Source organism: Acanthopagrus latus, chromosome 11 (genome assembly GCF_904848185.1).
Source record: "Acanthopagrus latus isolate v.2019 chromosome 11, fAcaLat1.1, whole genome shotgun sequence".
Lineage (NCBI taxonomy): Eukaryota > Metazoa > Chordata > Actinopteri > Spariformes > Sparidae > Acanthopagrus > Acanthopagrus latus.
This window is the reverse complement of record NC_051049.1, coordinates 13,087,414-13,114,009: the sequence shown is the minus strand read 5'-3', so window position 1 is coordinate 13,114,009 and position 26,596 is coordinate 13,087,414. Positions and strand designations below refer to the sequence as shown.

At 41.1% G+C, this 26,596-nt stretch overlaps 1 protein-coding gene and 1 long non-coding RNA gene across 4 annotated transcripts; one reads left to right on the top strand and one right to left on the bottom strand.

Annotated features, from left to right (window-relative positions):
* Window positions 1–1,579: 1,579 nt before the first annotated feature.
* Window positions 1,580–17,297, top strand: LOC119028444. 2 transcript variants are annotated; one of them, XR_005077707.1, is made up of 4 exons: window positions 1,580–1,731; window positions 3,852–3,918; window positions 4,718–10,388; window positions 10,562–10,686. It is a non-coding gene; the product is annotated as an uncharacterized LOC119028444 (long non-coding RNA). The 2 variants fall into 2 exon arrangements; XR_005077708.1 differs by lacking the exon at window positions 10,562–10,686 and adding an exon at window positions 16,610–17,297 and having other exon boundaries at window positions 1,596–1,731; window positions 4,718–4,957.
* On the bottom strand, window positions 8,824–25,978 carry LOC119028443 (guanine nucleotide-binding protein subunit alpha-11-like). Of its 2 annotated transcripts, none has more exons than XM_037114437.1 (8): window positions 25,607–25,978; window positions 25,082–25,263; window positions 20,204–20,388; window positions 19,667–19,821; window positions 17,740–17,868; window positions 16,589–16,718; window positions 15,920–16,073; window positions 8,824–11,936 (listed from the first exon to the last, which is right to left on the bottom strand). In XM_037114437.1, the coding sequence occupies exons 2-8, from the start codon at window positions 25,230–25,232 to the stop codon at window positions 11,731–11,733; spliced, it is 1,110 nt and encodes a 369-aa protein (XP_036970332.1). In that variant the 5' UTR covers window positions 25,233–25,263; window positions 25,607–25,978; the 3' UTR covers window positions 8,824–11,730. The 2 variants fall into 2 exon arrangements, with proteins under 2 accessions (XP_036970332.1, XP_036970330.1); XM_037114435.1 differs by having other exon boundaries at window positions 25,082–25,252.
* Between the last annotated feature and the right edge of the window lie 618 nt (window positions 25,979–26,596).

The window sequence follows — 26,596 nt, the reverse complement described above, 5'->3', positions numbered from 1 at the left end:
TGAAACGCTGCTGCCGTGTCGCCAGGGCCCAATTACAACGCCATTATGGAATTTCTGTAATGATGCATCATTTAGTACTCTGTACTCCAGTACGAATGTTGAAGTCGCACCACTCCAGAGCTCTATCATTCCAAAGAGCCATTCCCATTTCCTCCTTCAGCTGTGGACTCAGAAAAGGAGAATAACAAAGGCAGTGCGTGGGTGAAACCGAAGGCTGACGCGTGGCTGAGATTAAAAGTTCTCCCTCAGGTCCCGGAGAGTCCAGTTGATAGTTGATGTACCTTACCAGTAATCCATACAGTGCATCCAAACACTGATACATACAAAAACACACTTGCAATTAACAATAAAGAGAGAAAATTTGACGAAAAAAAGGGAGTAAAGGGCAAAATTCAGCTCTCAATTTAACACTCTGGACAGTTAATTCTCATTAAACATTAATTTAAATGTTTTACTGCATACATACATACTGAACTTGTTGTGTACATTACGGCGACAGGAATCATCTTGGTTAATTTCGGCTACATGAGCCCGAGGAGCCCACTACTGAGCCTCGGCACAGCGCAATAACGTGATGCTCGGGGAAAATTGTTACCCCGGGACCTGAAGTTTGTGGCACTCGGGCTCTTTCTGGCTCCCAGCTTGTAGAATGTGCTGGTGGCAACATCGGCCACCTCAAACACACCATCTGTCTCTGTAATTCTCATTACTTCTCGCTGGGAGGAAACGCAGACCTGCAAACTCCCTGCAGCTTTGAGGCTAAATAAGCAGTCACACGCTGCAGCTGGCTTGCAGAAATAACACACTGGTTGAGCGACCGACTTCAGTGAGTATGTGAGGAATTCTGTCAGTCATTCCCGTCGTCAGGCAGATAGGTGGCTGAAGCTAGCTCTTGTGTGTGCTTAAAGATACTACAAGGAACTTAATTCTGGCAGCCGCTGTTCCAAAAAGATGACGAGAGTGAAAAAAGGTGAACTTTGTTTTAGTTCTCTGCAGAAACACCATACTACAGAGCCGCTTCTTTCCTCAGGCTAAGAAACCCCTTTAATTCATCCTCAGCAGTCAGCCATAAAAAAAAAAATGTAAAAAAAAGTTTTAATGTTAGAACTTATCCAACCCTGATATGTCAGAATCCAACCCGGGGACAGGCATTAAGAATAACTATAACACCCATGGGAATAACCGATCTTCTCACTGATGGTCTCATTAGCTCCTGCAGGTCAGGTGCAAGGATCAGTGTTAAATTGCGGCTGTTTCTCAACCAGCTGAAAACTCCCTCTACAGGAGTGCATTAAAGTCACCTCAGGCGACAAGTGAGGGCAGGAGAACGTGAAAATCAAAAGTTTGACTACTTTTAAAAGAAGTTATCTAAAGATACAGCTCAACATTTTAGGAAATGCACTCACTAACTGTCTCGCTGAGAGTTTAGCAAAAAAGATATCACCCTCATTTCTGTACACTGACATTAAGCTGTAGCCAGGCGACAGTTAGCCTAGCCTAGTGTAGTGGGTTTTCTTTTTGTTTTGTTTTTTTTAATTTAGTTTTGATGTAAACAGACACATGATCTAACACCGGTTATACCCAAACTCATCAGTAAATGGCGCTCTGGTGCTGCTGTGGATACACTAGGGCGATTTCAGCTACGTGCTCTGCTCATGCGCAGCTCAGAAATAAACGAGCACTGGCCTGAGCAAGACGTTAGCTTTTGTCCTCGCACTATATCATCCACAGGTATGATAAAACTCGTTTTTCTATGTTTAGCTCAATGGTGTATGTAATATTACTACTATATTAATCGTTTCGGAAGGTTTTTGTATGTTTTGAGATGTTTACACCGTGTTGAAAGCCGAAGTGTAAAGCTGCGTACCGCGAAGGCTGGTTGCCATGTTGGATAGGTACTGTGTGAATTTCGGATGTCTACAATATTTTAGTAAGTTACAGACATAAGTATGAGGTAACATTATGTTTTCAAGAGTGTCAAGATTTTGAGTCAGTCAGTTGTAAGTACACGGTGAAGAAAGATGATATTTTCAGAGGAGTTCAATTTCGAGTTGCTAGCTAACATGTGCGGGGTCACGCCACACATGCTAAACGCGGAAGTTAAGTGCAAGTGTAAGATCAGTAGTGTATGTGGTAGAAAGGTCTTGAGTATATGAATCAAGTGTAAATAATTTGAATGAAATGTGTGTGTTAAATGTGAAGGAATGTGAGTGTCAAGAGTATGGTGAATGTGTATGTTGAGTTATATTATTTTCATACAATTTTTGTTGTGTGGAAAATAAGTGTGATTACTTTGAGTTCATGTGCATTTTTTTGTATTTGAATTTCTTTAGGCAGAATGTTTATTATGTTTATTGTTAGTTTGGTGTCAATATTTGTTATTTTATTTGTTACATGTTTTAGTGTTGGTATGAATGCGATATGAATTTGAATCAGAAAGCTTGAGTAGCTGACGTGAGGATGAATGTCAGAATTAAACGAGCACTGCAGCCAGCCAATAGACAATAGCACGAATAACCTCCCTTCCTTTCAGACTGTCAGAATGCTTTTCCATTCACAAACCGCACAGCAGTGTAGTAATGCCGACGCACTGTGCTTGTCTTACCCACGATTCTCTCTCCGTTGCTGCTCTATTGCTGTCCATAAAGGACAACACAATTTCATACTGTTTGACTATGTTTGGTCGACCCCGTCACATTTTTTTGCCTCAAAACAGTCTTCTGGTGACCTTATTTTCCTCTGAGGACAGCTTGTTTATTCAGTCAGGGCAAAATAAATATTTCTAACTTTGAGCTTGTACTTCATCAATATTGTGAATATCAAAACTGTGAGTTTGAATTTCTTCTCCAAAACTATACAGAGCTCCTTTGATAGCTGCCTGCAACAGGTGGAATTCAAGCTTTGGTTCACATCCTGAAGAGAGCTGTTAGTGCTGTTAGTTTATTCTCTCAGGATTTCACCATGTAGTAGCCACCCGTGTACGTGCTTTTTGACCTTTTAGCTGGAAGAGTGCCTCGGATCTTTGTTTACTGGACTTTTGTGTTTCTTACCAAAGAGCAAGTCTTTTGAACACTCCAGACTTTTCTGGTCTTCTTTGTACAATCTAAGTTGCCATGTTTAACTTATTAAATACATGCCTAATCAAATATTACAAGGAGAACATAAGCACAACACAAAGCCATCTACTGCAGATACAAACAGCAGTTGATTTCCTTTTATTATATATTTTTTTAATAAGGAATCAGATGACCACTGGACCAAAACTCCTCGAGCGTAAAAAAAACATGACATTAAAATCGTGGGTGCTTTTGAGAATATAAGCCTAATGAACTGCATAAAAAGAACATCAGCTGAAAGCCCGGCGGCGGCGCCTTAATTTCAGCAATTACTACAAATTAATACGATGCTATGTATTTACAGAGAGGATGCAACCGTCTGTGTGAGTGCAAAATTATGAGTCATTACAGACTTTTAAAGCCGAGAGGTAATTAGGCTATAAAAATACTAGGAGAAAAAATAAACACCACAGAGAAAGTGAAATGTGAAACTGACTTGTTACCGGCTGCACACGATTTGTGTCCACACAGCTCCCCTTTGCATTTACTGTCAGGGATTTTAAATGTAAATGCCGTACGAATACAAAGTTACCATACTGTGTGCATCAGTGGAGAGCCAGACACGGTTAATGTCCTTTAAGTGGTTCACTAAAGACGTCTCACATTCTCCTCAGCCTGTAATTGTGCAGGACAGACTGGCAAAGTCGCTGTTGAAGAGTCTTCTCAGGGAGCCGCTGTTATCTGCATTTGCTACATGCACTGCTGAATGCTGTAATTACTTCTTTCACATTTCAGGAGCCTGAGCAGCACTCACATGTGGAGAGGCTTCGCTTCTTCAGTCAATCACATGCACGCCACACAGGTAAAAGTACACACACATGCTGCACGAGAGCACACACACTTTCATTCTAACGCAGCTGTAAAAAACAACTGCCATGGATCCTTTGCAAGAAGCAGTCTAACCCGAATCACCATTATGATGGCATTTTTTTAGTCTCTCTCGCTACAGTGTGTACACACTCACCACTGCTGCTGATCATGATCCAAATCATGGGAGGCAGCTGCTGGTTTCACCTCGTGGCAGTGTGGTGTAATTAATTAGCAGTCACTGCCTGAAATTGGTAATTTGGGTCGCCTTCAGCAGCTGAAATCAGAGTTTGTGGCGACAAAAATTGCAATCGATTTGCAGCTGTGTGACATCAGCAAACTTATTTATTCCTGCAGTCATTTATCGGCAGCAGAGCTTACATTTAAAGATAGATAGCTGGGCGCCAGTTAGCTCAGTTGGAAGAGCGGGCGGCCCGTGTGCAGAGGCATGGTCCTCACTGCAGTGGCCCCAGGTTTGGGGACCTGCCTGGGGCCCTTTGCTTCAATCCTCATATGCTTTTTGTCGAGGCAACCAGTGCTAACTTCAGGGTTAGCCTACCTTACACCACTCAATGTACCGTTTATCATTTTAAAACCGGGTATGTGTGGTGCAGCAGCAGTGAGCTGCAGTACATAAAACCTGAACGTGAGACATTTGAGCTAAGATGCCTGCGTTTCTGTCATCCAAAAACAATATTGTACCAATAGATCAAACAGATAATGGTCTCTAAATCTGACTGACGTTTCTGTGTCCGCTAAAAATGCTGCCTTATTTCCACATCTACCCTCTCCAGCCTCCATTATTGTTTCAGCCAAACTGGGTTTTCCCTCCTGCAGATGACTACAACGAAGAGTTTTTAAGCCATTTTACAGACTGAACCGTGGCTCTCAACCAGACCAGACCAGACGATGTATTCCCTCAGGGAGAGGAGTGGGCCACAGAGACAAAACCTCTCCAGTTAGAAGCGCCAAGCTGCTGACCTGATGTGGATCTCATATCTCGCCAACGTCTCCCCCCGGCAACAAATATATATGTGTGTACTTTTCCATTTGATTTGGTGTCAGCGGTCAGGAGCGATAATGGGGTAAACAGCGTATAGCTCACAGAGTTTGCCCGACTGGAACAAAAAAAAAAAAATTAACTTCGTTTGAAACTTTGCTGTAAAGTTTTTTACACGGGAGGATGATTCAGATACATCTCTGTGTGTCTGTGTGTGTCACGATTTAACATTAAGCCCCAAGGGAGATAAGAGCGGATGATCGGCGGCCTCTCTCTGCCTTTTCTGCTTTGTGCTCCAGTAGATGAAGTGATCAGAGTGGCACCATGCAGAGTGCCACATAAAAGAGGATGAAAAAGACACAAAAGGCTCTTCTGTTGCACGGAGACATCATGCCAGTTGAACAAAACTTGTTGTCCATTGTATGAAAATATGTATGACACGTTTGAGCTGTCAGTAGTATTAAAAGGGCTCTACGTTAGTCTTGCAACATGCCGTTTCTTTACATTCAGTTTTCAATCTTATTTTATGTAAACCCTGGGCCTATGCTGATGTTAGTTTTAGGTACAATCACTCGGTTAGGATTCGGAAAAACACAACATTTTGGCTTTAAATCCAGGTTTCTGTCCCCACAAAAACACGGCTGGAAATCATCCCGAGGCACCCTACCACCATCCCCTCCACCTGTGCGATATGACACGTTTTTGCAGAATTGTCAACACTGTGAAGCCTCTGACACATCGGGTTTGCAGAAACATTTCCTAAACTGACATTTCAACTTGTCTGGTGAGCTGGTATGACATAAATGTTCTTTGCTTATTTTTCTCCCTTTGCAACGGACAAATCCAAACGACAGTGACGCGGGTTTCCGTAACTTGAATTTTGCGTGTTAAGTCATTTCGGCACATCAAATCGCTCTGATGGGTTCAGTTCCATCTGAGCCTCCTCCTCCACCCCGCGCAGCTTCGCGGCTCTGATGTACACACAGCGTCCATGGAGGATGATGTGTGGGATCAGAGCACCCTTTATTGCTTAATGGCCTGTCTGTATGGCGGAGAGTTAGAGACCACAGTGGAGTCGCAACAGGGGACCCGATGCTGCAGTTCATCTTCATTTTAATTGGGAACATTTTGTGTTGCTCCTTCCTCCACATTAATAAACCAAAGGCCCACGGCAGTTTCTCGAAAACTCATTAATGCACGAGATGCAGTCCGAGCCAGGTGCTGCTGAGCGGGGAGCGCAGAATTGGAATAAATACTTTTCCCTCTCTTTCTCCCCACGATATCATTTTCTGCAGCTGCGTTATTAGCTGTGACAACAACAAACAATAACCCCACAAGCACAACACGAACAGAAGTTAGCTGCAACATTACTTTGGGTTGTATAAGCTAATAATAAACTCCTGTTAATTCAGTCCTGATCGTCACTCAGCGACTCTTGTCAGACCAGGTCAAGATATTGTAGGTTTTCTGTCGATGGACTCTTTGCCCCCTCTGAGTTGAGCAATGTGTGCGAGATGCCGCACAGCGAGGGAGATTCGGGCTACAAAGGGGCAGCTGCTACTGCAATTGCTTGAGCTGTTTTGGGACACGGCGTGATGATTCATGCTGGCAAATTGATTCAATTCTTGGGCTGATAAGCAGCTTTTTTTTTTCTTTTTTTTTCTCTTTGTGCCCAAATGCTGAAATGGCTTTTAAAATACCCTTTGAAAAACACGTCTCCCTTGCCACAGTGAAAAAGGTGCATAGGTGGTACACAGTAACGACGACATCTCGCAATATATGGTGATGCAGTTCGATTCTAACCACAGCTTCGACAAATCACCTATTCTGTACAGTCTCCTCACTTTGAAGCTGGGGCTTTGTGTTACGCAGGTGTTTGCATTTCTGCCGCTATTTTTACACGTTAATCTTGACAGGTTTATTGTGTCCTGCTGCCTTAGTAGTATCTGTGCATGTATCTGTATATGTGGGGCGTATGTTTGATAAGTGCACAGCAGGTGTGGGTCTGTTTCAAGGGAACACTGGTGGAAATGGGAAAAAAAAAAAAAAAAACCTTTGGCCAACTCTTATCAGCATCAGGCAGTCCATAGCAACAAACCAGGCAGCAAAATAGGTTTCAAAACAGCCCACGGGCCAACCTGCGCCACACATCTCAGCTCCGCCTCTGCACAGGAGATCACACACGCCGCTGGACTTCTTGCCCCTCGCTCAGCACATCACCGTATAAGCCCATGTTCAGCTGAGATGCAGGGGGTTTGATCAGAACAACAGTGTGGGTATGTTGCTTGAGATTCACACACACAAGCCCCTCATTATCAGTAAAGGGCACTGAGCCCTGGCTTCCCACCTGTTGTCAAATCCCCTCATCTTCAGCACAGACGAGTTTTTAGGGAGACCGGAACACACAGTCCTGGAGGAATCAATCTTCTTAAATGTCAGCCTTGCAAAATTGGGTCCGTCCCAAACTGCGGCCCGTGCTGCGAGTTTATTCCGAGGATTCAATTCAGTCGTGTGAAACAGAGGCCAAAACAAACTTTGTCAGGCTCTTAAACTGCAAGAAACTGAGTGCATAACTAGCCAATTAGCATATAAACCCTGGGTGAGTTTAAGTGGAATGCCATCCCCCACAATGCATACTTCTTGTTAAAATGCCATCCACCCTTTCTGCCCTAGTAGCAGAGAGAGTGCAGGGACAGAGGGGTTGTTTAGCTCAATGTGTCGGTCTAGTCTGCCTGACTCACTGATTCTGTTTCTGACTGAGGTTTTGCACAAGCTAGAATCGACGGCTTCCACCGCTTCTCTGTAGACGCAAACATGTGTTTATAGTTATGACAAGTACAACAGGACTGTTTAAAGGTAAAAATGTGATTCTGGAGGAAGATAGTAGATAGTTTATTCTCTCACAAGTGCTCCTTTTATAAAAAAAGATGAGCATCAGTCTCCATAAGGCGACATCATGATGCTGAAACATGGCAGACAAAAGTAAACTTTGGGTTGGTGGTAAGAAACTTCCATCTAAAGTCAATTAATTATATTTCACAACTTACATGATCAGTTTCCTTTGTTCTTAGTTGTAATTAAGAGAGTGGAAACAGCTGTCTAAGTGTTTGTTGAAAAGCTCTGAGCGATGCAAGGCACCTTCTTTTTTGGCATTAAAAGGCGCTCCCACATTCCGACTTGACGCACTCGAACACACTGAAGTTGGCGAGACAACTTCCCAACTCGGCAAATGGGACCTGCCGCGGAGCACGATGGATGGCGGTATCATCTGTCCACAAAAGCCTTTTTTTTTTTTTTTTAAATCAGTTGCTCATTAAAGAGATCCCCCCTGGAAGAAGCTGGCCAAATTTTTGTTTGGAGAACGATTTTCTCTGTTTCTTATTAATGAGAATCTACTTCTGCCTCTGCCAGATGGAGGAATAAGGCTGTTTCAACAGTTATCATCTGTGTTAAGCCTGAACTGCCCTCATCTGTCAAAATCTACACTCTCCGACTCTGAACATGGTGAAAATTTTCCCCTTCGTAGATCTAACAGCTGTTTTTATGGATAGATTCCCGGGAACACAAGATATTGGTTTAAGGAAATGAGTGCATTACTAAAGAAATACCGCGTGTGAATCTTTGGTAAACCTTGTGTTACCTGCAAACTGCAACTCACGGTGAGCGTGAGATGGAGCCACAGAGTGTGGTGAGGAGGAAACGCATGACTTAGAGAGACAGGGACATTGTCAAGGAAGACAAACAAAAGCGAGCATAAGAGTGTGTGTTCAAAAGTTTGTTTTTAATATTAACTAAAAAAAAATATTTGCCTATGTCCTCCACCCGAGTCTACACAAAAATCCACTGTCACCATATGAGAAGAGGCCTCCCTCTGCATGGAAAGTAATTCACTAGCAAAAGCACTCTCTAGTCACAGTTTATGTGCTGTTGGAAAACAATAATAAAAAAATGCAGCAATACAAAAATCAATCAAAGGTACAGGAGTCATCAGTAAATATACAGTAAAACGATACATCTGTGTTTAAAAGGCATCAATAAGATTAAACAATAAGGCTACGATATCTGAATGCAAAGTGTAGCAGTGTGTAGAGTTCAAAACACTTCATGTACAGTTAAAAAAAACACAGCAGCCAAAACAGACACATCGTGAGCTAATGTTAGCTCAGACATCACGGTCAGTTAATTTAATGAATTTCAATGTAATTTTCCACTCAGCACACACTCGACACTCAATGACGCACACAGGGATAGGACTCGCGCTTCTAATCAATATTATAAAATTCCCCCTCTTCACACACCGGTATAAATACTGCAGGACGCACAGAGACTTCACACTGTCACCTCATTTTAATCATCTTCACCCAGCAGATCGCCTGACGGAGCCTTTTCACCGTCGCTGATTTGAATTCGTCAGTGTGAATCAAGCTGTTTTTCTTGCAGGACAAACAAGTCTCAGTTCCAATCACTCGTGACCTTTAACAACCTGTCAGCCCCAAACTGTGATTTGTGCTCATATTTATCGTATTGATTTTAATTAAGTCTCTTAATTGCGTTGTGCTGACAGGAGAATTGAGTGGAGATTGTTGAAGATAGTTGTGCAGCATCTTCTATACAAGGTCAATACAGACTCAGCTAGCTAAAAACTTCAACTCGGACTGTCCGAAAGCTGCTCTTGGCTTTATTGCTGTATGGAAACTGAGAGTTGAAAAATACAAAACAGGCACATCTGACAGATTACATTGAAAAATAGACATTTAGACACTTCAGCTGGATTTAGCTTATTTTCTTTGGCACTTCAGGGCAGTGGAAACAAGCTCTAGAGTCCAGAAACATCATTCACCTTTAATATTTAATAAGGCCAACTGTTAACAACCAGTTTAGACATCCATCAGTTATGGAACAAAATTGGCATTCATTTAGTTGGTATTATGGTTAATCTTAGCTCAATATAAAATATTGTTTTAGTTCTATTTTGAATCTCCACCATCTCCTGAGAGAAATATCTGGCTCTTGAGCTGCTTAATGCTCCGCTCATCTATTTGTTGTTTTATGCTGAGCATGTAGCGTACAGTACTTTTCAACAGGCCCCTGGTAGCTCCATATATCCAAATATAACGGGTAGCTATCCTTGGCTGTAGGGAGTAGCTTCCGTTTGGTAATTAATTACCGGCCCTTTAGCTGACTAAATTCTGCCTAGACCACGGCCTTGGATCACGGAGGGAGTGCAGGCAACAGGGTTCCCCTCAACTAGCTTGTCTGGCTCCCAGTGATCATGGCTGGACACCAGACTGGGGCTGAACACAGCCTCCGGGACTGAAAAAGGTCGGTTTGACAACAGAAGATACAGTATGGAGGTGATTAACACCAGCTCTAACCAGGACAATGAGTCCAGTGATGTGAAGGCACAACCAGTGTCTCTGAGAAGACAGAGTCTGACCCTGAAAAGACAAACCAAGACTGTTTTGGTGAGTTTTGTTTTGTTTATGTCAAGATTAATGAGCCATCTCTGCTGTTGCATTGAAGTAGTCATGTGATCCATTGTTAATCTAACAATATTGATCATTGTAGCTTTGAAAACTTTTCACGTTTGGACCTAAACCATCCAAATCTCTTTCATGTGCTTATCTTTTCCTATCAGAGAGGCATCAGTGATGAACATCTTGGATACTATTAACGGATGTTTCGCATTAGCACACTTCAACAAAACGGATGCCAACGACGGCATCCTCCTATCACCAAACTACTAAAGACATCATATCTGCCTCCTCAGCACACTTTAATTGGTGTTTGACAAATGCAATCTATGATATTTATTTGTTTGAGGAGTAAATTAATTTAAATAGTTCTGTAACCTATGCAAAACTTGTTAACAGTAAAATAAAATAAATCTGTACTGTGTTGTGATTCTGTGTTAGTGACGCACAGCTTGTTCTGACTGAGGGGAACAGTGAACAACTGGAGTTTAATGTAAGGGTGTGATCACATACTGCTGTGACAGCACCTTGAGAAGGAGGAGGCAGTTACGCAACGTTACGCGCAATGGTAATCGATAAAGACAGTGCTGAACAGATGTCTTGAATATGATAATATGTTAGAACTATGGCCAGTGTGAGATAAATTTAATCGATAGGGATTTTGTCACTCTGAGGTGAAACAATCAAAGACTCTGTGACATCCACGGAGAGAAAGTCCTCTGATACAGGATGTCTCAAATTAAAGGTGCAGTATCTCATTATAGCCACATTTGGTACAGAATGGAAACTGTTTGCAGTGTGCGAGCATCTCCTACAACTGAGTGTACCTGGATTCATATAAAAACGTGTGTGACAGGGTGGTGTACCCAAGCATGACCCCGTCTCCAATTGTAAAATCATTACTCCGTTAATGGCAGCACAGCACTTCATAGCATCTCTGCTCCTGCTTCAATTATGGATCAATTTAGTCACTGCATGACCCAAACACTTCTTCATCTTTTCACAGGAAAAAAAAAAACAAAAAACAAAAGCGAGAAAAGGCTTTTGAAAGAAATGAGGATGATTACAGGGTCTCGCTCTGTGATTAGGAGTTGGATGATCCTGAATATCCCTCGATGTCCTCACGTTTTCTGCCTCAAGAGGAAGAGGAGGGCTGAGCGTGTTAGTGATTGTGCTGATGGAGAGAGAAGAGTACAAACTGTCCCTTCATCCTGCACCTGCTCCAAAGAACAAGGGATTGGTGACAATCTGATTGTTCAGGATTTAAAAAGGCAAGGAAAAAAATCAACTAAATGCTGGCCTTCATCAGGTCCTTCACTCAGCCAGTCAAAGTTCAGATCACCCCGTAGTCCCTGAGTGACTTAAGCAGCACTGTGTCCTTGACGTCGCTGAAGACCCTGCGGATGTTGTTGGTGTCCGTGGCGCAGGTGAAGTGTGGGTACAGAGTCTTTCGCTCCTCCCTCCTGTCACGGTTGATGGCTTGCTGCTCGTAAAGCTTGCTAATGTAGTTCTTGGCGTCCTCGGGGTCTCGCCTCTTACCTGTCAGAGGTGAGAGGAGATAGAGTTTTTTAGATTGCTGACAATCAATTGAAGCTCTTTGAAGATGTCAACTTTTCCTTGTGCTTCCCAATTTTCTAGCCTAAACTATCATTAAAGACAATAATCAATAGATTAACCGATGATGACAATAAGTGATAGAGATGAAATTACTGTTAACATTCAGGATATTAATGCATTTTTTCCTTCAGTGACCCTGCGTGATTGTCACATTTAAAGTCCCCAACAATATTTTGTTGTTTATGCAACAGTTCTGTCAGCCAGGATCACGAGGGAGGCTGGAAAAAGGACACACCATCCGTTTTTGTAATAATTCTCAACAATGTGGGAAAAGCTTCACAATTTCCCACTTTGTTGGACAAAGATTACAAAGCTTATAGCCAGATCTCACAAAGTTTATCGAATAAACCAAAGAGAGATCCATCTAGTGTATATGGTATTTCTATTTTGTTGTACTCTATCTATTTGTTTGAGTATATTATATTTTAATCTATTCTATTTTTTTTGTCCATTTCTTCCTTGCACTTGTACTTGTTGTTATTGTTTGCACACTGTTTCCTTTTGTTGCTGTGCCAAATTGAATTTCTCCAACGGGATCAACAAAGGCACGTATCTCTAATCTTATCGTTATCATTTAATCTATGTAATATCAAAATTGGTGTGAAATACCCACTAAAAGTTCACAGGGCCCATAGTGACATCTTTAAATTAGCTGTTTTGTTCAACAGATTGTCCACAACTCAAAGATATTTGATAAACGATGATATGAAAAGACAACTGCAATAATTAATCCAAGTCAATCAACAAATAATCAGCAACTATTTTGATACCTGATTCATTGTTATATTCACATTTGCTGTTACCAGCTCCCCAAATTTGAGGATTTGACACTTATCTTTCTTATATCTGATAGTAAAGCAGAGTTTTGTATTGAAAGTGAAAAAAAAAAACTCACCAAGCTATTGAAATGATTAACTTGGACTGTGGGAAAATTTAATGCCCATTTTCACCAATTTCTGACATTTTATAGACAAAACAATGAATCAAGAGAGGGGCATATTAACCGAATGAATTATTTGTAATTTTTGCCTGATAATTAATTCATTTTTTGTCATTTGAGTAATCCTTTTGACTTATCAATTCAGCTCTATTCCAATTCAAGTTTCTCAATGTGTCACCATGGTACTGCTGGGCCTCTTAACAACAACATCCTTCAAGTGTGGTTACAGCAGCAGTAAAAAGGGCCACACAGTCACACATCTCCACACGGAGCACCACAGCATTAGCAGCAAACAGCAGGAGCGGTGGGAACTGTTCAGAGTTGTCATAAAGGTTAAATTGACATCAAGGAGCTTGACCCTGTATGAGTCATTTTTTTTTTACCCTGCTAATGCTGATGGTACAACACAGTGGGCGCACTGCAGATCACACACACACACACGCTCACACACAAGTAATTGCTAGCAGTCACAAATTCCCGCCTTGCGCACACACACCTCACAAATGTACACCCGGAGGTAAGCGGGGGGTGCATGGCTTGCGGGAAGCAAAGTATCTGTCTTAGGTTGCCATGGGTAACAGAGGGAGAGAGGGTGGTGGTGATGGAGGGTGGGTGGTGGGGGGCTGTTGGGGACTGTAAGGCCAACGCTCTACAGCCTTTCACGCCAGCAGAGCTGCGGGCTGCAGCAACATCATTAAGCACACCAAGTACCTGGAAGTGACTCATTTGCAACTGTGTGTGTGTTTGTGTGTGTGTTTTTATTTGTGTGTGTGTGTGTGTGTGTGTTTGTGTCTAAAGAGCGAAAGGAAGAATTAACACAAGCTAAAAATACTATAATGATATCTGGCTTTGCTGACACTGGCACAGCGATGGGCAGCGGTGGACAGCCTTTCAAATTCAGGGATCAGGGCTCTTTCAATTTACTTACTGTATTTTTTGGTAGATACCTTATTTCCTTTGCTGCAGTGAGATGTAGGATGTCAAAGCTGCGTGACTAAAGCAAATTGGCTTGAGGAAAACCACATCACAACCCGTTTTTTCCAGTCTTGGACATGATTCCGTCTGAAAATACACACCTAAAGAAAACTAATGCAATTGTGGTCGTTGATGGTGATGAAATCTGCTGCGAACTAGGCTCCGCCCCCAGGCTTGCCATCAGCTCTGTGATGATTTACTTTATGGTTTACTACTAATGCTAGCATGGCAACAATGTTCACTATAACAATGCTATATTTTAATCAGGGTTGCCCTGTCATGACTCCTGTTTTTGTTTGTTCTGGTTGTTCTGTTCTTTGTGTCTGGTTTTTGGTTTCTTGTATTTGATTTACATCTTTGTATCATGTCTTGTGTTATGTTTTGTTTTTTCCATGTCTTGTGTCTCATGTTTTGATTTTCCATGCCCTCATGTGTCCTTTAAGTTTCTCCTATGTTCTCCCCTCTGGCTCCCTCTGTGTGTTCCTCTGTGCTCCTCCCCCTCATTATCACACCTGGCTTCCTTCCTCCTCTCTCTCCTCACCTGTTCCTCGTCATGTCATTAGTGTCTGTGTACTTAGTCTCTGTGTTCCCCTCACTCCTTGTCTGGTCATTGTTTTCTGTTTCTGTTTGCTCCTGTCCCTGCTCGGTATGTTTTGGTTTTGAGTTTTCCATGTTTTGAGTTGAACTTTGATTTTTGATTTGTACTTTGTCTAGCTGTTTTCTTTTGCTACTTTGTCTTGTTCTTGTTTGCTACTTTGCCTTTTGCCCTGTTTTATCTGCTTTTGGTTTTTGTAACAGCTTCAAATTAAAGCTCGCCTTTTGTTCCTCCTTATCTTTGCCTCCCGTGTGTACTGCGTTTGGGTCCACCTTTCCCTTCCATAGTTTTGCCTTTAACCCAACCCTGACATGCCCAAAGTGTCGTCTTTAGGCTAAATATGGTCCACCATAAGGTTTGATTTGGCTGAATCATTGAGTCATGCTATTTTATTTTGTGAGGTAAAAATTCTTCATTTTAAATATGTAGAAATTTTGGATCCTAGTGCTATGGATGTCATTGAGAGTCAAGTGGAAACAAATGTTTAAGGAACTTAAATAATTTTGGCAAACATCATCCTTCACATTTTAAGTCGTGAACACACGACAGAACACAAATTAGACCAAACTTATTTTTATTCCTCACTTGCTTCTCAGGACTTCTGCATAATACCATTTTGCATTTTAACAAAACACCCAGCACCACCATTATGTTTTAGTTTTAGTTTTCTAAAGAAAAAAAACTGGGGCACTACCGCACTTGAGGAAAAGCCCAGAGGACACTAAAATCAGTAGGATTCATCCAGTGGGGACCGTACATGGTCAGAGACAGCTGTTGAGTTTTATCAGTCCGAAGAGGTGTGGACTGACCCATCGAACTGCTTGTTCATTTGTACCAACGATCCAAAACAAAGATGTCTTTGATTTATAGTGTATAAAGTAAATATCAAAAAACCTCAGGCCACTTCTCTATCCACACTGTGAGCCAGAAAGCTACTTCAAGAATTCTGAATCTGAGAGGCCCCCAGTGTTCATCTAGACAAAATTAAATTCACCAGAGAGAAACCCTTTGCGAAAATCTGGTACAGTCATTAGTCTGATTAAAACATTAAAGTGAATGGTTGATGGTCTTACAGGTTAACTCTGTCATACTGTCAGTTTACAGTACCTTTTACTTTCTGTGATAAATTATTTGAACTTAGCATTTTATGTTGGTGTGTATATTACACTGTGACTCTATGCTTCTAGAATCAGAATCAATAAACTGATATTAAAAAACTAAAAGAAATGCTGCAAACTACTAAACTAAGTAAATTGATTATAAAAACTGTGGTCTATTCATTTTGTTTAATCTATGAATTATCTCAGCACTTACCTGGCTAATCCAACAGTTGCTATCATTTTACTATGACTGCAATTAAAGTAAAACAAACAAACACATAAATCCACAGCTCACCTGTGAAGCTGGGGAAGTATTTCTGCAAGTCAGAGGTCTGGATCTTGTCAGCCAGGATGTCAGTCTTGTTGAGAAAGAGAATGGTGGAGGTGTTGAGGAACCATGGAGAGTGAATGGTGGTGTAGAACAGAGCCAGACTCTCGTGCATCCGGTTCTGAAGATAGACACAGAGTCAGATATAATACCAGAATCAGCAGCACTTCAGCTCAATACAGGGGGGCGATTTTGCTCCACTGAGTTTTTCCGAGATGATTATGACTTAAAGACAGAAAAAACACGAGTTGTTATGGATGGCAAGGCGGATTTGGATGGCTGAGGTTGAAGCAGAGAGGGAGCAGGGGGAGTTTATGGGGGGTCTGGAGCACACAGGCCACAGTGGAGGTTAATGAATGTGTTGGTGGACTTAAAAGTGGCTGGGAGAGATAAACGGCTTATTGACGGGGTGGGAGGGAGGAACAGACTGAAGGTGACAGAGGGCTACAGAGGCTGAGGAGAAAGAGAGAGAAAGATTTTCTTGTGCAAGAGTGAAACCTGCTGGTGGATGGATGAAATGACTGCAGTGAAGATACAAGAAACAAGGGAAATGGATGGATAGAAACATAAGAAATCCTTTTTTTAGGGATGCATAAACACATTTTGACAACACAGTTACACACTTGGTGCTCTTACAATGGTTTCTCTCTCCTCCAGGACCTGGTCGTATTCACTGAGGGAGGCCAGGAAGATGAGCGAGGTGACGTTTTCAAAACAGTGAATCCACTTCCGACGCTCCGACTTCTGACCACCCACGTCCACAATCCTGTCAGAGACCGAGGCAGAGGAAGGAAGATAGGAAGAGACGGTTAAAAAGGGCAAAAAGAAAACAGTTTGGGAAACAGATTTAATGTCTTCCAATTAAAGCTATTATTATTAGGTTAAACAGTTATGATTGTCATTGTGTAATGTCTTGACAAAACCCTGAAATATTATGTTCCAATACAATCCCAGGAAACTGATCGCTGCTGTCAAAAAAAGCTTGCTGCTCTGACGGGCACATGTGGCTGCTAATGGCCTGAGACTATCTGTTCCTGACATAGACTTACAGCATGTCACCTTTCTAATGTGATATGCTTTCACACAGGACGACAACTCTGCCTTGCCACTTTTTCCTCACTTTCAACAGCTCATTGTGAGTGATGAAGAAAATCTGGCAGGCATGCTTATAACAGGAAAAATAACGAGCTCCTTTGTTAACCCACTAGCAACATTTGTTCCAAAAAAGTTGGATTGAATCTATCAAAAGGTCCTATTTTACACGTCCTCATCTGAAAAAGAGCCAAAGTCAATGTTTTTTCTCATTATTATTATGACTTTGCTATAAAGGAAAAACATTTGCTGACTTGTTTGTATTTCTTCAAACCAATCAGTCTTAATTCTGTGCTATCCCTCATGATTTAAGCATGTTTGTCATTTAATCTGGGAACAAAATGTTTCTTTCAAGTGAACCTTGATGTCTGCTTAGCTGTAGTTAACAAAGATTTCAGTAAGAAACAATACCAAGAGAAGACAAACCCAGAGAGCGACAACTCACTTCATGGTAGGGGCTTTGTAGAGACACAATCAGAAATGTGATCGCGCATACACACACACACAAAGCCCCTACCAGGAAGTGAGGTGTCACTCTCTGGGTTTATCGTAAACGTGTTAGCACACACACACATAAACACACACACACGTGAACAGACAAAGCCTCAGCGATAGTCAGTAGTATTTTTTTCCCCAGTGCAGTGAATGGTGTCGGTGTTGGATTCATCTGTCTGACAGATGGGTAACCTGATCACCTCAGTGTGATGGTCTTGATGGTGAAGGAGTAGTCGTGGATACCCGTGGTTGGGAATCGAACTCGCAGCACGTCCTGTTCTGTGGGGATGTAGTCTGGGGCAGCGATGCGATCCAAATTATTCATGTAGCTAAAAGAGAGAAGAAGAAGAAGCGAGTTTTATAACAGAGCTTAAAAGTTCGTTTCTGAGCTCTGGTGAAAACATATTGCCTCTCTTTACATCACATCCAGCCTCGACAGCATGAAGCAAACTGAAGTGAGACAAGACATATGATGAACAAGTGATGATTAAAAAAAAAAAAAAAACAGTGATTAAAAATACAACAAGGGAGTGAGTCCATATCACTCCTGTGTGCAGGCAAACGCTTTATGGCTCGTGTTGATACAAGCTGACATTAGCTAATGTTGACTGCATGTCTCTTATCATAAACACACCATGATGATTGAGCTGCTGGGCAAACACAGGACAGAACAGCAATCGAAAGGACAGAAAATAGAGGCAGCCTTTGTTCTGTGACACATCAGACACTTGGAGCGTGAGGCTCACACCTTCTGGATGTTACATCTTCTCATGGAGATTAAAAAGTCTCAGGGACAGTCTGTCCGATGACTTACTAAGGCGTCAGATTAAAAGATGATTCACGTCTCCCAAACCTGCTGACTATTTTCCAAAAATACTTTTTGATCAACTGGTGGTTTTAAAATGGCTGTTTAACTGTCAAGTCAGTGAAGAACTAGCCCCCTCCAGTGGCGTCAGTGCTAAATATGGTATAAAAGTATAAAACTCATCAAATAATGACAAACAAGCACATGGAGCTGAAACAAATCAATCACATAATAATGTAATTCGAAGTCTAAAATAACAAACTGGTACAAATGTGGATTTAGCAAGAAAACATGATCACTTATTTAACAATAAGATTGTTTTCTTGAGATCACAGAAATAAAGGAAATAAATATAGAGAATCTTTTCAAGTACCAATCACATAAAAACACAAAGAAAATGTAAACTAGGAAGTCCACACAGCTTCTCACTTTATACATTTTAATTTGTAAAACATCTACAGTAAGAGAAGCTTGTGTAGAGGCTGTGAGCTTTGGTACAAAGGTCAGATGGAGCAGATGTATCTATGTCGCAGCTGGTACATGAATTGTGACGTGACTACTGCAGTTATACTTCACTACTTATACAGCTTGCTGAATATGAACAATTTCCTTCTGATTTCTAGCCATGCAGATACATTTAGTCGATTGACCCAAAAACTTGTATATTTTGATATCTTATCGTTTCAGTCATTTCTAAGGTAAAAAACAGGAAACATTTACTGTTTCTAGCTTCTCGTGATGAAAAAAAAAAAACACTGTGACGGTCAGCCCTCCTGACCGAGACTTCAGCGAACTTTCCCCCAGAAAACAGCATCCCAGAGTGACAGAGTCAGACAGCGTCCTGTTTACTGATGGTGATTATGTAATTACCTAATTTAGATTGAAAAACTTAACTTTGTCACTTTCCAGGATGCATTGTGAGTCAGGATCCCAATCACAACACATTAAATCTGCATCCATATGATTATAAAAAGTCAGCAGTACATGTTTAGACATAAATATTACATATTAGACATGGGGCAAACACCTTGAAAAGAAACACACAGATGTCACTGTCACGTCTTTTGGAACCACAGCCCCGGAGCGCTGTATGAATTGACACACTGGTGCGGCTTTATGCCAGAGCTGCTTGGTTAAGTGTGAACAAACAAAGGCAGAGAAATTGCAAGCCTTCGCTGCGCAGATAATGCGGAGTCTCTGTGTGAAAAGCGCTATTGTTGGCAACTCCATGTGACAGTGTTTTATCATGTGATACTCTCAGATTCATGGCGCTCAGTCAGGGTGCAGCACAGTTTAGAGAGCTCTGACTTCCATATACTCACTACTCTGTGGAGTCCAGGAGCTGGTACTCGCAGCGACGACTATAACAGACCCGGATCCCAATGTCTGCCCACAGGCGACGGATTGCGTCAATGTAGCCCCGCTCCAGAGTCGTGATCTGCACCGTGTTTACGTCCTGTAGCCACTTGGCGTAGATCTGAAAGGCAGCGAGACATTCAGCATATTAGAAGATATTAACAGTGTGTGTGATGTTTTAAGAGAACTCTACCTGACAAAGATTATAAGAAGTCCTGTTCCATGTTGTCTGTGATTAATCTCTGCAACATCTTCCTTACTCAGGGATTGTGTGTGTTCATGGTGATACTTGTCAGCTTCTATTTACAGACCACAACATGCCTCATGTGTGTTTCTGTCCCGGTGTGTTTGACACGTCTTGTTTAAAGTGAACATAATCCCCTTGACTAAATTTAGTGCACTCGCCCTGATGCCCGCACACCTGTGTAGACATCTGTGTTTGTTTGTTTGACTGTGTGTTCACGTGTAACTGAGAGCGTTTATGCTGGCATTGGTCCGTGTACCTCGTTCTCTGGATTGGAGTAGGGGATTTTGAGCGCGGCCATGGCTCCCGTCATGGCCTTCATGGCTGTGAAGATGTTCTGAAAGATACATTTGGCGAAGGTCTTCCTCTCCTCCTCTGAGAAGCCTCGTCCGTGGATGATCCTCATCTGACGGATGAAGGTGGTTTTCCCGCTCTCCCCAGTACCTGAGGCAACAATCAGGAGAACTAATGATTAACAAAAATGATTATTTTGTGAACAGGCAGCTCAGAGGTGAGGGCATTTACCTCACTGAACCTGTCTGTGTGTTAGATAGATAGATAGATAGATAGATAGATAGATAGATAGATAGATAGATAGATAGATAGATAGATAGATAGATAGATAGATAGATAGATAGATACTTTATTGATCCCGGAGGAAATTCAAGAGATGTGTGTTATGGTACGTTCCATTTACCTAAGAAGTCGGAGCTGGGAATGTTGACTTAGCTAAATTTACCATGTTCCAGTACAATACGTCAGAATGCCAGTTTTAGCTAGATGGGCCATTGTTAGTCATAATTAGTGATACCAATTGATGAAAACGCAATACACAGATAGAAGTTGAACAGTACTGTGAGTGAGACTGACTTAATCAAACACTAACAAAACAGAAGTGCTTTAAACAATGTGTTCCACAACTTGCACAGCTGTTGAACGTTGCAACTTCCCAGTTCAGATGGAACACACTTTTGTTTAATATAATTTATAAATTAATATGTTCATCTGAAGACCCTGAACTGGATTTGTGGTTTACACAACAGATAGAGATCATTTAAAAACAGTCACCAACAAGTTTCCCCACAGTGGTATCTGTTGGCAAATGTTTGTCTGAAATGAGGGGAGAAGAAAGGAGCTCTAAACATTTGAATTAAAGATGCTTCCTATTTCTGCGCTTTAAAGATATTCAAAGATATTCAAAGACAGGATTGGTTAGAATGTAGGGCACAGACAGGAGCTGAACTAACTGCAAAATAAATAATATCTTAATTTTCAGCAATCAGTGAATCAAGTTAATCACAGTCTAATTTCCAAGTGTAGTTCTAAACTTTATTCACTATAACATTAATCATGTAAATGTCTGAACTGATTACACTTTAAACTGCAGACAGACGTTTGCTTTTATCACAGTAGAGATGGATCACATGTATATCCATGGACACTGCAGGAAATCTGTGTATTTGGGCAGTGCAGGTCATAAAACTAAACATTGTGATTAATATCAGATGAGATGCTGGAGGGTGAAATAACACATCTCATTAATGAGGAAAAGTGCTATATCGTAGGCAACTGGACGTGTTTCAGTTTCTTACAAAACGTTTCACCTCTCATCCAAGAGGCTTCTTCAGTTCTAACTGGAGGGGAGTTTGCAGGATTTCAAACTCTGTGTGGGAGTGTCCTTACAGAGTTGTTAAGGACAGTGTGAGCTCTGAGTCTCAAAGTTGTTAGGCTCACTTGTGCGTTGTGAATGGTTGTTAAGCAGTCTGAGGGAAGTCAGGACTGCAATATAGGCGATGTAAAGTCGTAGGCCACCTCCTGTCTCGAACACTACCACTGCAGTCAAATGATTCATCCAATCAGTTACACTGTAGTACGAGCATTAGCAGTAAAATCCAGGTTTAAGGTGAATTTTAACGAAATGTCATGATAGCATCATCTCTCACCATCTACCCACCAGTAGCCCATCGGATTTATAAAATCGTGCACTCTGTAGGTATTTGTGCAGTTAAGGGTTGACAAGTTGAAGGGGAAATCAGTAAACCACATCAAGAGGAAAGTGACTGACTGACGCTGTTCAACAGAAAGTTTCTATCATAGATTTTCTCTTCGTGTTCATTTTCGGCCACAGAGGTTAAACTAGGTTCAAAGGAAAAAGCCTTCGCTAGAGATGAAAACTTTATTTATTTTCTTAGACTGCCTCAGTTTTATGAATACTGCATTTGATATTTGATAGTCTCTTTTATTTTATCTGTATTTAATGTATTTGAGAGAAGGTTATCTTTTTAGTTGAATAAGGATCGATGCTGTTTGTGAGATGTTGTTTACATTTTCCAGTAATTTCCTAACACTGCATTGAAGGAGTAGGAAGTAATCCTCCAACCAAACTGTGTTGATAGATGATTTATTGACAGTCCGGTTCCCGAACACTTTTCTGTTTTTCTACACTGATGGAAGAAATAATACAAGGCAATAATTCAAAATTATTGTTACTGTCTTTCCAAATCATTGCAGGGTTTCCCCCAGGATATTGTCCAGCAGAGGTGAAACACCCAGAAGATCCTGACTGCGTCCTGTCAGTTTACTGATAACAAACTAAACAAAAGATGGACTCATTAAATACATGGCACGTGTCAAGTACTGGCTCTGCTCTTTTACACTCTCTTTTATTTCAAGTGTATTTGTTTTTACAATGTAGTCTTTTAGTTGAGGTTGCCCACCTCCACAATAAAACAATAAAACAGTGCAGGAAACCAGCTGTACTGTTGTCATATTAAGACTTTGTGGTTTCCAGTACTGTGGGTTACAGTTAAGTCAAGTCGAATATCCATCTGTTTCATCGTTTGTGAGAATTGGAATTAGAGAATTTGTTTCATTTAATTTAAAATGAATTTGCTGGTCTTTTACACTTTTGTTTAACCAAAAAAAAGATAAATAAGATAAATAATCCTAATGACTAATGATGTTATTGATATTATTATTACTATCGGAAGTTGAAAACCTACTTCTCGGTTCTTGTTTGTAAGAATACAGAATTTTGTTCCATTACAACACTAAACGAACAATTCTATTAAATGTGAATAACATCAGTTCAACTTCTTAACTATGTGATCGTGTGAACTGTACGGCTTATTATCAAAAAATACATTTTGTCCATACGTCCTAAAGTGAGACTACATGTAAATATTTGTTTTTCTCTTTAAGCCACAAGATGTGTCTTTCTGTTCTTTTTGTGTTAATGAGTTACAACTGAAAAAAATAACAGTTTACTCATGTTTGGCAGAGTAATTTTCAATGGGAAAGTTTCAAAAAAGACAAAGCCAGTGGAAAAGTAGCAAATCATTACAACTGAGTGTTAAAATAAATTTAAAAAATAATCAGTAATCAAACTTATCAGTACATTTCCTTGATTAATTAACTAGTTGTTTCAACTCTAATTTAAAGCAGCAACAAGGAACTTTCATTCTGTGTTGACTCTGGCGAGCCCTGTGGACAAATGTAGTATGAGCAGCACCACAGAGGATACAGATCCATGTTTGAACCAGAGCAGGAAAACTTTATATTCCACTCACGTCAATTATAGAGCATTACAGAAAGGCTCCTTCAGTTTTCACCTTTCATAATAAGATCACCAGAGATGCCAGAATAGATCAGATCAGTTTCAGTTATATTGCCCAAAATCACTATCACATCCTCCGTCCTTAGACCCTCGATATGTGCTAAAAACTGTGTAAGTGCTAAGAAGGATCTGAACTTCACTTCACATTTCAGTTACAATACATTGTAATAAGTGCATCTCTAATGCAGATCTTTCTTTGGTCATTGCTTGCATTCATTTTGAAAGCCAGTGAACAAAAATGTTTTTTGTATTTCCCTTTTTTCAAATACAGCTGTTTGCAGGATACTCAGCAGTAAAGTAATGTTTCTATATATGGTTACGTCAGATTAATAACTGTGATATGACAGTTGTTATCTACATGCCTACAGCTGAGAGAGCCAGCAGATTTGGTTGCTTGTTAGTAGTGAATTTGTTGAGCTAAAGCTAAGGTAATCAATACTCCTTAGTAATGTTTGTGGGTTTTTTTTTTTTTATAACAACAAGCCAAAAACGAGATGTCAACGATCAGATTACAAAGCAGCTTCTTTCCTCTGTGAGGCAATTGGCAGACATTGAGAATGACTGGATATGGATATAAATCTTCTCACTCACGCCGGTCATATGGAGGCATCAGTAATAAACTGAGAATGTTTTGTTATCCGTTTCAAGTTCCTTGTGCTTGTTGTTGATATTACCACCCATTAATATCCTCTCTCTGGCAGCCGAGGCACACCTGCCTCCATTAAAACATTAAAAGCACCGCCGATGCCAACCAGGCATCGAGTCATCAAACCAGTTGTTAAGTAGGCCTTGTAGGTTTCTGGACTGTGTCTCTGTCTTTGTGTTTTCAGGTAGCCAATCCCGACCTGTCCCATTCTTTACAACTCGCACATTCACACATACTTTGCATAGTTTTCTCTCTATGCTGGCTGCTGGCTACCAAACAGGCCAAGCAGTTTTTAAACTTCCATGCAGGGCGTTGCTTGCAGTGTCATCTCGTTTAAAAAAAAAAAAAAGCGTAATCCAGTGTTGGTTTAATTTAGACAAGATTAGATGGATAGCAGTTGAATCCCATGTTCAGGTCATCAAGTGTGCGGTTAGGGTGGGATTGACCCGGGAGTGAGTCTCACCTATCAATTATTTTTCTCCAGTATCACCTTTAATCTGGTTTATTTAAAGGGGCACTACGTACTTTTGTAGAAGAAAACCCAGATTTTAGTATTTATAAGATTAAAGAGGTAATAATACAAACTCAAAGCAACCATAATACAAGTATACACATATGTATTGATCAGTGTTTCCCAAAGCCCAAGATGGTGTACTTAAATGTCCGCAACCCAAAGATTTTCCATTCTGCAGTCATGAAGGAGTGAAGAAACCAGAAAAGATACCAGATTAATTGTTCCCTTGTTCCATCTTTTGGCATCATCATGCCACCATTATGTAAAAAGATGAGCAGATGTGTGTGTGTGTGTGTGTGTGTGTGAGAGAGAGAGAGAGAGAGAGAGGTGTTTGTGTGAGTGTGTGTGTGCTGCCACTGACCCAGCAGCAGGATTTTGATTTCCCTTCTCTCCTTCTTCTTCTGCTGCTTGAGGATCCTCTTGATCTCTTTGTCCACGGCGATGCTCCTCTTCTCGTCCTCGGACAGACAGCACGCACAGGTGCGTCGGCACATCTGCCAACAGCCCGCCATGGCCGAGGGGAAAATACACACTGCAACGAGACTGTCAATGAATAATCAGCATTTAATGACACGATAAGGACCGACAGGTAACCGCCTGCCGAGTTTTCCTATCTCCGTTCGATGCCCATTAGTTTTCGCTTCCTTCTCATTAGACCTTACTCCAAATCAGCCCGGGAAACCTTACTTTGAAATCATCGTAATAGGTCAGAGGTTAATCTGAAATGGAGTCTCACACTTTCACAGTGTAACAGGAGCTCTGACAGTCATCGTTGAGATTTTCACCCGACTGAGAACAGTTTCAGGTCAATCCAGTGACAGTACAAGTTTACCTCAGAGGACTTTTTTTTTTGGAGTCTAACTAACAGGAAACAACAGCTTCTTACCTCCAATCTCTTCGTCACACCACTTGAAAGCGAGCAGGTAACGTTACACTCTCTGATTTTCGTCCGCGGTCCATTTGTTTCCCACCCGTCAGTCCCGACCACCGTCCGCTCGCTCAGTCCACCTGCGGCTAACGGCTAGCAGTTACTGCCGCTGAGGCGTCATGAGCCCGCTGACACCGAGGTAAAAACAAAACAAACAAACAAACAAACAAACAAAACGCTCACACGAAACAACTCGAAGCTTGGGACAGTTCAGCGCTTCACGGAGGAATGTGAACGCTTCTGTGGTCCGCTGAGATCAGTCTGCAGCAGGAATGCGCTCAGGGCGGCGCGCTGCGGCAAGAGAGCGGCAAATGACCGCAGCTGCGCCGGAAGTCCGGCCTGTGTGTTTGGAAAATAAGAGCACGTTGTTTTCTAGACTTTATTTTATTCTGTCTATTTAATTAATCAACTCAATGTTTATCTTTGTTAACCTTGATCTGAGCTAAAGGCCTGTGTCTATTTCTATGTGTGACAATGACAACAACTAAATTCCTTAAATTGAGCTGATTTTTATTTTTCTAATCTGTTCAGTTACAGTTACAGTTTAAACAGTTTTATGACATCTGTGCTTGAGCTGAGTTTGGCCATTTTATGATATTTTATATGTTACTTACTTATTAATCATTTATTTCAAAATGTAATAATGTGTTTTTGAGCCACTACACCATGTGGTTGATAGATGAAGATATTACTCACAAGATGGTCAATTACGTAAATGCAATGCAAATTAATTGCAATAAACTACTCACTAGATTATCAAAGTTACCCCCATGTGGACAGTTTATTACAATCAAGTACTGCTTACATATCAGTGCATTTTTAGTAATCATCCTCTATATACATAATGACATAATTCTCAGGAGCCATCACAGTGACACACTTTTGATACTTCACCTATGTTCATAGTAAAATACTTTAAGATAAGTTACATTTTGAATGACTGACCTT